The sequence below is a fragment of the Perca flavescens genome, chromosome 4, assembly GCF_004354835.1.
Source record: "Perca flavescens isolate YP-PL-M2 chromosome 4, PFLA_1.0, whole genome shotgun sequence".
In the NCBI taxonomy this organism is placed as follows: domain Eukaryota; kingdom Metazoa; phylum Chordata; class Actinopteri; order Perciformes; family Percidae; genus Perca; species Perca flavescens.
In genome coordinates, this window is record NC_041334.1 from 14,372,948 (window position 1) to 14,387,691 (window position 14,744).

Here is a 14,744-nt window from a genome sequence, read left to right on the forward strand (position 1 = left end):
TTGATAAAAATATTTACTCGTGATTATTTGCATGATGATGGGGGCTTTAGCCATCATCTTGTTCCAGGCACAAGCAAAACACACGGCGGCCCTGCCATTCAGTCTGACCTTAATTTGCCTCTTCCACTGCACTAGATTTGCATTTTCTTACTATCTATCAGAAAGGATCTAGGTGCATCTCTTTAGGAACTGATTGTTTAAATTGATTTACAAACGGCATCACACTTTTCCTCAGTAAAAATCCATTAAGTGAAACCTGTGCTAGAGCTTTTGTGTTGATTACATTTCATCTTTTCCCTCCAACCACTTCTCTCATCAACCCGCCGAGGCCTGGGAGGTTGCAGTTCTTCATTCCAGCAGCTGATTTCACTTGCACACATTCCCAGCCACAGAGGAACGTGCAATCACTGAAATCTTCTCTTGCTGTGATTGGATGGAATGAAAACCTGTTGATTCCCAGGTCTCAGTGACACATGGTGATGAACAACTGCAGAAAAAAGAAAGAAAAATCTACCTTTGCATTTCTACTTCTTGATTTTTGCTATATACAGTTTTGTTTACCGAATAGGGATAAATACATCTCATTTGTCTTGGAGTTGAATGAGGGAGATTGCAAACGTGTCAAATCTGGCAACGATACCTCAATGTCTTTCCAAATCCATATTGTTTCTATGTCTGTCTTTTCAAACCAATCACAATCGTTTTGGGCGGCACTAAGTTTCAGACACAGCAACTGTGGCTCTGCAAAATAGTCTTGGGAAGGAACTTGTTTTGTCGGAACATTTGCAACCCGCAATATTAAATGTTAACTGTTCACACAATACAGTAACATGAATTATTTAAATTGGCTGGATACATGGTTAAACATCATGTGCTCGGCAACGCAGCTGATGTTCTGGAAATGTCGTTGATCCAGACTATCCCTCTGTTAATCCATCTCTACAGTCGCCTCTCGGTCAGCTCCGCAAAGTTTATGCTGAATTGTCTATTTTACAAATATTAGTTGTGCTTTATGTGGATGACCCAATGACGTTGGACAGTGTGGCAATGAAATGCTCATCAGCATGGGAAATTAACTTGCCAGTCTGTTACTGACTCTGCTAACATACTGCTAACCACCTGCCGACTGTGCTAGCCTGGGCTAGCTAGCCAGACCGAGGAAAAGGTGAAGGAGATGAGTTCCAGCTAGCAAGACCATTTCTACAGTAAATATTGTATTTTTAACTCCACTACATTTTGACTAGTTGACACTTATAATGACTTTTTTACATAAAAAACACATGCTTTGTTTATGTGATATAATGCAGTAGCCTACTACTATCTACCCAGTAGTATACAAAGTATCTAAAAATGGCTCCACATTGACGAACTACAACTTTAAAATGCTCTTACATGTATGTGTTAGTGATAAAAACAGAATAGTATATTGTTCTATAATGTTACACTTTGAAAGGAGCAATTTATAATGAGTATGTTTAATTCAGATACTTTAGGTCAATTTTGCTGATAATACTTCTGCACTTTTACTAAGGTAAGATGTACAGATGGTAAAGCCTTTTGTGAATTATGATTTTAAATAAAACTGACTTGACTTGAAGAGCAAAAGACAAGAGACATAGCCTACTGTAATAATGCGTCTCTACCACTAGATGGCGATCAAGATTTATCCTTTTTAAAAGCATCCAAGAGTCGCTCAGATGTTTTCAACCGCACAAACTCAAACATTGTGTAAAACATAAACTTATTGAAAATCAATTATTGACATGGTGTTTTGGATATTGTCGTGCAGATTATGTTTTTTTTTTCTCCCAGATAATACCAAGTTTGTTTTAATTAATGGAAAATAACAAAAAATGTTGATTGCTTCCATGTTATGTTAGATTACACTAACACTTGTACTAAATTTCAGAGGGGAATATTGTACGTTATACTGCACTACATTTATTTTTGACAGCATTAGTTACTAGTCACTTAAGGCAGATCATGTATACATAATATAGTCAACTAATAAATGATGTATTTTTATGGATTAGTCCACCCGGCACTATATAAAGTAGTTAAAAGTAGCATGAACACATTAATGCATCAATACATATAATCTAATATATATTATTCTGAAATGGGACATTCTGCATAATGAGTACATTTGGGACTTTAAGCACATTATAATACTTTTGTACTTTTACTTAAGTTTTGAATGGAGGACTTTTACTTACACTGAGAATAGGATTACTTCTTCCCCCGCTATATTGATACAGTCAGATGCCTCCATTTCCATTCCACTGCCCTCTCGCTGCGTCTTGCCTCTATGTTTTGTACCCTCCTGCTGCTGGAGGCAAAGATGGAGCTCTGCCTAAAACCCAGTGAGCGTTTGACTGCGAGAGGGGAAAGATATCCTCTTTGGTTCTGCCCGACATGATGTGGCATCTGTGGGTTGTGTAACTCAAGTGGAAGGGAATTAAGAAGAAAATAGGTTCAGGGGCTCTAAAAGCAGTCACAGAGAGTTCACATGTCTCTCTGTATCGCAGTGAAAATGTTCAATCTGCACTTTGATGTTTGTGCTCTGCGGCCAGATTACTTTCATGGCAATACAGTAGTCACTGTCTAGAAAATCTACACGTGTAGCACAAATGTCACTTGTTTTATGGACAGGATATTTTTACAGTCTTTTTACAGATGAATATTTATATTACTCAATAATTAAAAGCGTTAAAATAATTTTCTTTAAACACTCCTCACCTGCGGTGCAACATCAGGGAGGTTTTGGGGGAAATTATTCATCACCAACACCGATAACTAAGCTGCTGTCTGTCCTTGAATAATGTTTTCTGTTTAAAAAAATCTTCAAGTACCCTGCCAAGCCAAAACATGTGGATCAAACTTGGTTATTATTTACAACCAAGGTCCCTGCAAGGCCCACATTGCCCTCTCTGTCTTATTTACTGTACCTGCTGGGCTGTATTAGACAGCGTCTGAGTCCAGTTAGAGTTGGATGTAATTCCCCATACCCCGAGCCCAGATGTCCAGATTTCTTGGACGCATTAATTCATCAATGCAGGGTAAGGGTCTTTTAGGAGTCTGTGCTGCATTAGCCACTGTCTCGTAACTCTCTTAAAATCTGGCTCCTGGGGTCAAACGTTTGAGCTTCTTGCCAATTAAGGGCGGTTGTATGGTAAGCAGATCCATTCCTCCTGTGCCCGGAGGAATCACTATGTCTTATTTCATTCTAATTCCACTCTCCATCATGTTTCGGGAGCGGGACATGATGTGAATGGCTTGTGACAGTTCTGACCCATTTGGAGGTCTTTCCACACAGCATGAGCGGGTGCACACATTGGCCTAAATGTCTTTGTGGGCCACATACAGTTTCTCATCTCGCAGCTACCATTTTGGAAACTTTGCAGTGACCTCCTGCCTCCCAGACTGAAAGGTGAAGGCGGACATTTGCTGTAACGCGTTCAGACAGAGCAGCAGCTAGCAACCTGATGGCTGGTGGTCACACCTGGAAAACACACCATGCTGTAGGCTGGACATGTACTCATTAGTATGCTTTACCAGTTTATAATAAGGCATGCTTGTTTATTTTCATGTCTATATTTTTACAGTTTTCAGCAGTGATCCAGAACAAAAATCTGCAGAATTTAGTGGACTGTTTTTCTCCTCAGCATGGAGATGTGTTAACAGTCTGAGTTTTATTTTATTTCTTTTTAAATCAGCGGAAAATCTGCAGAAAATTCTGCATTTGCAGATTCCATGTGGCTCTGCTTATAATAGTTGTAACAGCTTTATTACCTTTTTTATTTTTATTAATGTTAATAAGCATTTATTAATGCTTCAAAAATCCTTAATTAGGCTTTTATATGGACAACATTTTTGGCCTGCTAGAAACAAACAAATCATGGTGCTTGGTTTTCATCCTCCTCCAGCATTACTTTTTAGGATCTTTTTAGCAGCTTTTTAACCATCCAACAGACCATTCGACCACTTAAAGGGGAACTACGCCCATTTTTCAAAATTCATACATGTTTATTCCTAACGTCTAAGACAGTTAAAAAATATTAGTAAACATGAACAACTCTCTCCTAAATCTAAAAACCAGAGTGCTAAAACTCTACAGGGAACTGGGAAAGATGTTGTAGATGACACTGAGTGCACCCAGGGGAAAGGGAAATGTTCTGAGTTCATGGGTACATTCTCTCTTTCAGAACTACTAGAAGACTACAATAGAATAAAGCTCATTTAGGTATAAAAAAAGGAAATAAAATCCGTCTCCATTTCACTGTCCATACAGCAGTTCCAGACTTTATACTTGATGACATCACACGTTTAAGACTTACTTCTCTGGTTTCTGACTTTGAGAGGGAGTAAAGTAGTAGAGTGTTAACAAATATTGATTGAACTTTCCTAGGCCATGGAAATAACACATTGGAATTCTTAATTAAGGCGGTGTTCCCCTGTAACTTCTGGAAAAAAAGCCTGCCGAACATCTGCACAAAAATCCACCTATTAACAATGTATTAACATTTCCAACTGCTGACTGGATAGTTTAATAGAAAGTGAGAAACCTATAACTCTTTGTTATTATTGAATTACTCATTTCAGGCTTGTTTTGGGCCAGATGCTCTGCAGCCGCTTTTTATTAGTGGTAAAACTGATGGTAAATGAATAATTGGTTAACCGCCAATTACTGCTATTTCACTTCAAACGGTATTTTAACAGTGTTGCTAAAGCATTTCTATATAGTCCCTCCAGCTCAGGGTTTTGCTGATTTTGAAGTTTAATTTGCTTTAAAGGATTACTTAGTTCTTCACAAGTGATGGGTGGACATGTTTAAGTCTTTTTTTTAACAAATTAATAATATATAAATAATCAACACATTTTTTAAATCAAGGACTGTATATGTCTCTCAGCTATGCATATGTAACTGCACATCTAAAATAACATTACCATATACTATATATATATATATATATATATATATATATATATACAGTATATGGTAGTGTTATGTATATATGTGTCTTTTTTCAATGTATATACATAATTAATACTTTTAAATAATTACTTTTAAAGAATGTTCTAGGTGGCAGTCAAACATAAATAATAATAATACGTTTTTTAATTTATTTAGCACTTTTCAAGGATTAAGCACAAAATGCTTTCCAGATTTAAATATTTACAAAATACAATTAAAGAATCAGAAACCCATGTATGCATCTAAACATTAAAATGCTGACACAAATTCAGCATGATTTAAATATTGATTGTAATGATGATGGAGGTTAAAAATAAAACATATACAATAGTAATAAAAAGAGGAAATATGAAGTGACACAATAATGGAAAAGAAAACCTGATTAAGTGTAGGTCATCTTGTAAAATTGAATGAAATTGAATGCTTTTGAAGTTTAATTTGCTTTAAAGGATTACTTAGTTCTTCACAGGTGATGGGTGGACATGTTTAAGTCTTTTTTTAACAAATTAATAATATATAAATAATAAAACACATTTTTTAAATCAAGGACTGTATATGTCTCTCAGCTATGCATATGTAACTGCACATCTAAAATAACATTACCATATACTGTATATATATATATATATATATATATATATATATATATATATATATATATATATATACACAGTATATGGTAGTGTTATGTATATATGTGTCTTTTTTCAATGTATATACATAATTAATACTTTTAAATAATTACTTTTAAAGAATGTTCTAGGTGGCAGTCAAACATAAATAATAATAATACGTTTTTTAATTTATTTAGCACTTTTCAAGGATTAAGCACAAAATGCTTTCCAGATTTAAATATTTACAAAATACAATTAAAGAATCAGAAACCCATGTATGCATCTAAACATTAAAATGCTGACACAAATTCAGCATGATTTAAATATTGATTGTAATGATGATGGAGGTTAAAAATAAAACATATAAAATAGTAATAAAAAGAGGAAATATGAAGTGACACAATAATGGAAAAGAAAACCTGATGACCTGTGTAGGTCATCTTGTAAAATTGAATGAAATCAACAGCTGATAACGTTTTTGAAAGGAAACAACAACAGCACTTTTTATTCAACCATGAGTAAAGCCGGCCACTGTTTAGTGCGTGTGTATAACCAAATACATATGTGCATGACAGAACATACACCCACACATATGAGTCATTTCTTCACCAAATGAGCATCAGCATAAGCTGCTCTAAAAATCTGTTTTATTCTTAAATGAATTACAATAAATAAACAAAAAGTGGGCGGTTGAAGCCATGCTGTAAGCCACCAGGATGCCCCAATCAATGAAACTATCTTCATAAAGAGTTTGATCACAGCCTGTTTGACATTGACTGCATTCTGTATTTGTTTCTACTCTTCGGGCTCAAAGGAGGGCAGAATGAGATGGACACAGGGCCGTAGCTATGAATCATGGGCCGTATACACAGGAGATGACTGCAGGCACATCTACACTTCCATCTAATCGCCACAACATTACCATTAAACCACAACAACCGGTCTTTGTCTGCCTGCCAACACACTTTCCATCACACATGATGAGCTCTGTGCTCTACTAAAGCTGGGCGATATGAAAAAAAAAAAAATCAAATATCACGATATTTTTGACCAAATGCATCAACGTCGATATTGCGTCGACATTGTAGGGTTGACTATTGATGCTTTTACAAAATATTTACACAATGAATGTTTGGAAATAATTACCAATAATGTGGATACAATGACTAAGTGGGTAAAGGCAAACAATAGAACAGCTAGAACAGTCACCTTACTGCAATGCAGCCATTAAAACCAGGAAAAGACAACACTTGTAATGTAAGACGATATCTAGCCCCATGTATCGATGTTGATATTATATTGATATGCTGCCCAGACCTATGCTCTAGCTGGTTGCTGCAACAACAAAAAAACACTTCCTGAAAAGAGTGCCACTGTCTGGCATTTAATCAGTCACATAACACTGTGTAATCTCCCTGTGGCGTACATTAAGGCCCTCAGAGCTCAGATGACAGGCCTCTCCCAGTTGATTCCCGTGCTGGGCCGTGCCGGGCCCAGAGTCACCAAGGTGTAAGGACTTACGGGTGGCCGAGACTGGAAGTAGAAATGGTTTGGTGTGCCAGCGGGGGGTGGGACCCCCACCCCTCTCCTCTGAACTCCTGAACCCCTACTCTCCTGCTTCACGGGGTAAACCTTTTAACACACGCGCCATTCTCCGCCGGGTCAGGCCCAGGTCTCCAGCCTTTCACACGTCGGCCGCTAATGAGGTTTCAAAATCTCAGAGCAAGGTGAAGGGAGTCTGACCTCCACTCACCAATCTGAGCTGTGGGGAGACGGCAGCACTGTTGCTCAAATTACTTCTGACATAAAACCACAGAACAATGTGCAGTAGTCTGGCTCTGGGAATACACTGAAAGAAATGATGCTCGCTCAAAGGTTCAGTTTGATTTAAAAAAAAATATATATATATATATATATCTACGCTGCTTTTTGTTAAGTCCAATAAGATGTGTAATGTATGCTATGAGGCTTTTGTGGATTGTGATCAAATTCATGCATGCAAATGTGTTAAATAATTACTCTATAAATGTGTAGCCTACATTTAGCTACTCGTAGCATTGGTTTACCAGCATGTGAATCAAAACCGTAGTTGTTATGGTGCTATAGCCAAAGACCTGTGCAGCACCTTTTAATATTTTTCACTTGTTTACTTACAGAGCTACAGCAAGTTTGGCTTATTGAGTCATATTTAGAAGTTTAATGTGAGCTGGAAACAAATGGCCTGTGTGTAAGAGCTTTAAAAACCCGTCCTTTTAATTTTTTTTAATTCAAAATCTCTTAAAACATACAATAGACTTCAAATTACATATTTTGGAATGACAGAAATCTCTACCAGAATACAGTATTCTGCGAGAGAGCAATAACTACAGAAGCAGGGAGCATCACGTTTCAAAGTTGCCAGGTTGTCCATCAAACTGTCACAGATAGACAACTTGCATTCATTTTAGGCTTTTAATAACTGATTATTTTACCCCCAAAATCACTACCATTGAGTATAGATATTAACTGAAAAATGCAGATGCTGCACTCTCTTTAGGTAATCCTTCAGGGGGAAATACATTACAAATAAAATGTGTTTGTTCAGTTTTCTTGTATGTCTCTCTATTAATATTACTATAACAATTAGATACATTCATTTACAATTTAATACATTCACATATGTGAAATAAAGGTAGCTTTAACCACGGCAAGTTTTATGAATTCACTCGAGTCAAAAGCTGAGATGGCAGCTACTGTCACTAGCTCAGTAGTCTGTTAGCTTTAGCAGGAGCTAAGCTGGTTTCTCTCGCCTCATCTTGATTTGATTTAGCCACCGCTTCATTTAGTTATCATCTGGAATGACTTTTTACCAGGGTGCCAGTTCATCAAAAATGATATCATTTACAGATAACTACAGGGAAAACAACGAGATGGACAAATCTAGTTTTAGAAACCCAAAATACAATTATGAACCTGATAGTATATGTTTCCTTTCACTAAGGCTAACCATGGCTATCTCAGAATAGTAGTTAGGCTATACAGTAGGTGATATTCTTCTAGCTCTGTTTTTCAGTTACTGCAAATTGCAAAAAAAGCTATTTTCACAGTAATTGTACATTTCCAAGGCATCATATTTTAATATAGTACAATAAAAACTGATTCTGGGCTTAACACAATTTAAAAAAGACCAAATAAGCAGTTTGGCTATTAGTAATGTTTTGTAAATGTCAATACCAATATTAATAATAACTTAAAAAAAACATTAGTAATCATTATCATCTTCAGGGAATTTAAAATGAAATCACAATTTCTTTTAAACTATTTCAACAGTTATTTACAGCATTTATTTATACTTGCCTTTTATGTGATATTAAAATTAGGCTTTATTACATTTAAGCTCAACAACTGTAATGTAGACATGTTTTTGGTTCTAGTCTACAACCACCGATCATACAGAAAAATCTGTAGTCACCAGTTGTTTGTTTTACAATTAGCAGTGGCTACATTTTGCTCATTTGTGATACCACAGATTACTTCCATTGTAAAATATATATAAAAAAAAAAAACATTAACATAATTCTATGCTTTAAACTAGAAGAGCAGTCGGAGATCGCAGACCTCCACCAGGGCATGCCATACCTGACATGCAGTGTAAAGTTTCCCAGTGGGGAACTCATTTTTGGATTATTCTGACACATGACACATGAATGCAGCATAAACGCCCCTATCTCGCAATGTAAATAAAAGGGAAAAAGACTTTGTGTATCTGCCCCGCGATTCGAATCCGCTCAAAAATGTAACAGGTTCTTGTTTGGCCCATGCTACACGCTTCCACAAAGTTTCATGAAAATCGGGCCGGTAGTTTATTCCTAATCTTGCTGCCAGACAAACCAACATACAAACCAAACGGAAAACATAACCTCCTGAGTGGAGGTGATAGATAATTAACACACTACTCATCACGGTTTTATAACAGATCTTATTTTTTATTGAGGAGAGTCAAGCTGGGCTTTCCATTTTTAGAAAATAAACCAATGACAATATTACAAATAAGGAAATTGTTACATCATTCACAGGGTTACAGTCAATATACATTTATACAGAAATACAGGATCTCCCACATCAGTCACAGTGGTCTGAACCGGCACTGGTCTACAATGTGGGCTTTAGAGGACCGGGGGAACACGTGGAGACCCCCTGTCTGTACTAGCCAACAGCCAGAGTGGTAGTGGGAGGAGGCAAGGGGGAGGGGGAACAGAGAGGGAACACAGGGTCATGTAGGGGGACACAGGTGGCAGGGTGGCGTAGTGTTACGAACGTTTGTCCAACAGTGGGAAAGACACAGACTTGTTGTGAGCAGCAGCCAGCGTTTGTCCATCAGCAGCACGCTGAAGTGTCCCGAACACTGGAGCTCTCCCTGCTGCAGCATTCACAGACTCTATATCTGCACCTGAAAATATCAATCCAACAAGCTACATCTGACCAGCACAGCAGTAGAGGGCGCTCTGGTGCTTCGTGCTGCATCCATTGAACAGGAGCCATTTTCTGTCCGCCACAACAGGAGGCAGTTAATACATCCATGAGGCAGATCTCTCGCTCCGACCATGCCGTAGCAGTGGGTACAGCCTGGCACAGCTCGTGTTTATGCACACTATCATGTAACAGTAACACCGAGAGTTAACGGTTTTCCTCCGTCCTTCAAAAATTGGCACACGGTGAGGGCAGGACTGAGTGGTTTTTACTTTGCTTCACAGATGTAAGAGGAGAGAGTACAGTATGTTTTGGTAAAAAAAAATAATTGCTGTAGGCAAATGTGTGAAACCATCACGAGAGCCAGGACCACGCTGCGTCTACTTCAATTTCCAGAGGAAAACAGTAAAAAAAGGATTTTAAACTAGAGAAGCTGGAGTGTGCGTGTGTAGATGGCCGATTGTTGGTGCTGTAAAACTTAACAATAAATCTGAAAAGTAACGCAAGTGAATGTAACATAAAGGGCACAGATACCTTTCTGTATATACAAATTTCCCAGTCATTCAATGTTCAACTCTGTACCATTTACATTAATGGACAATAATTTTACTTGAATGAAATATTTTGTCTGATTTCAGGGAGGCGATAAAAGAATAATCGCCACACCTCCATAAAAACTGTACCAGGTGAACTAGTAATTTGGTTTCTATACATTTTCCAATAGTCTTGTATTTGGGCTTTGTCAGAGCGTGGGCTTTGGTGTAAAGGAAGCCGCCGGCCTGCTGTTGAAAAGCAAGTCAAAAACACTTGAAACACTTGACTTAAGTGTGTCAATTAATTCTCCCGCTACGTCTCTTTTGTGCCATCAAAATCACAAGATACATAAATACTAATGTACTACTAATGTAGTGCTTTCAAACACTCATTCAATCAAAAAAAGGTTTTCTTAAAACTCCTTCAGATAAAATGTAAATCAACAAACTAACCATTTAGAAGGAGTTCAACAAAGAGTATCCTCTTAGCGGCAAGAAAATCCTGACAGTATGCAACACAAAGTCAACTTCAGCACTATTTTATGACCAGCAATACGCATGCCTGCCCACCATGTTTAAGGTAATTCCTTGAAGCCAAGTTCAAGGATAATTGCTTGATTAATAACTCAAAGTCTTGGCAGCGTCCATGGACAAGCATCTGAATGAGCTTTAATGGGACCGCAGCACAAAACTCACCAGCCTTGTGTATACTTTAGATTCATTTCTTGCTTTGGCCTTTCTCACCCATTAAAGCGCTTTTCCTGACGGTGGAATATTTGCCGTACCATGAGGGTGCGTACAGCCTCACAAAATAAAACTGATGAGCTGTCAAGTATTGAAGAAATGGAAAGGGATGACAGTCTATAACACACCCCAAAAAAAGCAGTCTGCATGTTGGCATTAGCGGCATTTAGGTCACTTCTCATCACCTCTCGGCTATGACTAATAGCTCATGATTGTCCTCCCAGTTTCATATGATATAAAAGCTTGCAGGGAAATATTTGTTCTGATGTGTTGCACTGCAGATGAAAAACCATGGAGAGGATTATGGAGCAGAAAGGGAATACAAATCCCTCCACCCATGTCCTTGAATTCTCCAAGGATAAGGAGAGCCAGTGTAATGAAAGGTAAGACGACAGGGGTTTGCAGTAACTGAGGTTTCTCACTTTTTTTCCAACCAGGGCTTTGGTGCTAAAGCTGCCTGTAGGAATGCCACAAAAACCCCAGGTCAAGCCTGAGAATGTGGTTTCAAGCCAACGTGGAAGCATTGTCCGATCTTTTTTGTCCTACGTGCTCAGTGGCATGCAGCGTCCAGATAAGACAAGACACAACTGCCCTGCTGATGAGTGTCAGTCTGCCGCTTATAAAGTCGCGGAGACGAAACCAGACAACTGCTGGAAGCCGACTGTGTGGAGATCAGTGGGAGCGGCAGACAGGTGGCCGACAGGCATGCGTGCGATCAAGGGGCAGAGAGGGAGAATCAGTGCCTGGACAGAGCGGCTGGGATCGGGGTGCGGCCGCCCCGCTGTGACTGGACACATCTGACCGATGGTTCACAGCTGGACGTCCATGTCTGGCTGTCAGGTCTCAGAGCGGAGCCCGGTAGGAACACTGCACCGCCGATATCATTCGCTGGCTGTATACAAAATACCCGCCTGCGTCACCGTCTCCAGGGAATCATTGCATTGCTACGAACGCCATCTTTTCCCACGCATAACCATTTACGCCAGGTTACCGGTGGCAACGCAACCAATGATTGACAGCTCTGTACGCATGAGACAGGAGGCCATACAACAAATGCATATACGGTCTGTGAAATCAAAACCAGTCACAGGGAAGTGCTGTTTATCTACATGGTTTTGTGCACCAACATGATCCAAAATAAATTTCTAAGCATTGATGGAAGATCCGGACTTTGTTGGAGTCAAACAATAGACTCAGTGCAGAAAACAAAACAAAAAACTAAAAGTAATAATAACAATTCAATAATCCATAGAGAAATTGCAAAAATATAGCACGTTGCATTCTTGTTTTTAATTCAACAAACGCCTGATTGCAAAGTCTATTCATGACTGCGTGTGTGTGTGTGTGTGTTTGTGTGTGTGTGTAAAATAACCATGTGTGGTATCAAAACTTTAATACTTTAAACATAAGTCTTTTCAAAGGGAAAACTGGAAGAAGAAGAAGAAGAAGAAGAAGAAGAAAAACACTGAATATAATGCAGTCACATTATACTCTGTAAAGTGTGTCAAATCCAAGCTCTTACCAAACAGAGTTCTAGTAATTGCAGCAAATCAAAGCACTGTTAAATGAACCACTCACTCAGCATGCTATCAAACACGAGTCCCGACGCTTCGGGAGCTACTGCTTTCTTTGTGCACGTGGTATATGTGTGTGTGTGTGCGACGTGTGCACATGCTGTGTGCACAGACGACACTGGAGAGGAAGGAGGATGCTATTACAGGACATACTGCATGTATGTATGGACTCCGATGTAAACAGCAGAACCTGTTTCTTTTTGTGTGAATCTATGTAGGACGTTGGTTTGTTATTGTTGTTTTTTTTTTTTCTTCACAAGATATTTTTTTTTTTTCTTCTTTTTTTTTGTCAAGTGACGGCGACAAACAACTTAAATGTTCCCTGTGGTCAGTTCTTTCTGCTTCTAAACTGATCCGTTAACAACTGTCTGTTTCTGAGTCCTCGCGTTACGGCAGGTCAAGTGCATCAGATATGTACAGTACAGGATCATGATTGGGGTGCAAAAAGGGAAGAGTTCTATTTGGCAGGCTGTGAATATTTCACTGTGGAAGAAAAAAAAATTGTCATTTTGTCTATAGTGAGAGGAAGCATGGTGAGACGGAATTCTTCATCACAAAATGTCACACGATATAGAAAATTACTTGCAATGAGAAAAAAACTATGTATTTTTTTTTCTTTTTCTTTAGTGTTGATTTCACTGTGTGAATTGTCAGTCTGAATGAATGCGTTTTTGACATCAGTCACGTGTTGTCAAATGTTGTCCATTTCATGGTTTTCTTTTGAATTTATTTTCTCTCCAGGGGAAATAGTTGGGAGTGCGCCTCGGGTCCCTCAGTCTCCTCTGCGGTTTGCCTTTCAGAAGGCCACAGAGAACTCTGTGACTCCTCACGATGTCCAAAATTAAGAAGATGCAAGGACAATATCCACACCTTGCTGAGGATAGCCTCGTCTCCTTAACTCTTCTTATTTTTTTTTATTTTGTTTGTTGCCCCTTTTAAAGGGTAGCTTTCCTACTCAGTTTGTCTAGTGTACACTCTTATATCATCTATAAATTTAGATAAACTCCTTGCCTTTTCTCGGGTTTTCTTTTTTTTTTTTTGTCCTTTAAAAAATTCTTTACAAAATGATCCGAAGAAACAAACCTAAAAAAAAAAAGAAGTCCAACATCAAATTAAAAAATTGGTGGAAGATTGAAAAAACATGTTGCTGGTCACCATGTGTCTGGCTCCAAAGACAGGTTGGCTGTGGGCCCTCTGATGCCTCATCACATGGACCTTTGTTTTCCTCACCTCTCCACAGCTGATCCCGGAGATGGATGGAGAGTCAGGGTCAGGAGATAAGAGGGAACTGGAGAGGGGAACGGGGGATGAATGGGAGCCTGGTGGGAAGACCAGACACACTGTAACGCGAAAAAAACATCCACTCCATCCTCCGCACCCAGAGCCGCATCCCAACCGCCTTTTCCCCCCCCTCTCTGCTCCACTCGGGAGGGGTCAAACCTCCACCGACTGGATCTGGTTCATCTGTGCTCGCATCATCTGGACGCTGTTGAGGATCTTCTTTTGATGGCCTGCTAACGTCACGCCAACCCTCAGGATGTCACTGTGCCGAGAGACAGATGTCAGGATTATGTTACCACAGACTATAAACACTGCAGAATCTATCTGCTGTACATTATCTGCTGTACATTATCTACTCTATCTATCTATCTATCAATCAATCAATCAATCAATCAATCAGTCAATCTATCTATCTATCTATCTATCTATCTATCTATCTATCAATCAATCAATCAATCAATCAATCAATCAATCTATCTATCTACCTAACTATCTATCTATGAATCTATGAATCTATGAATCTATCTATCTATCTCTATCAACAACATAACATAATGGAGGCATGACAGAAAGG

The 14,744-nt window shown here is 38.6% G+C and overlaps 1 protein-coding gene across 4 annotated transcripts in view; it reads right to left on the reverse strand.

Annotated features, from left to right (window-relative positions):
* Positions 1-9,540: 9,540 nt before the first annotated feature.
* ephb2b (eph receptor B2b) overlaps positions 9,541-14,744 on the reverse strand; it is a 133,060-nt gene continuing 127,856 nt past the window's right edge. For all 4 annotated transcript variants that reach the window (XM_028575388.1, XM_028575386.1, XM_028575387.1 and 1 more), the window contains exon 16: positions 9,541-14,432. In XM_028575388.1, the coding sequence (XP_028431189.1) occupies positions 14,324-14,432 (109 nt within the window). In that variant the 3' untranslated portion in view covers positions 9,541-14,323. The remainder of the gene's footprint in view (positions 14,433-14,744) is intronic.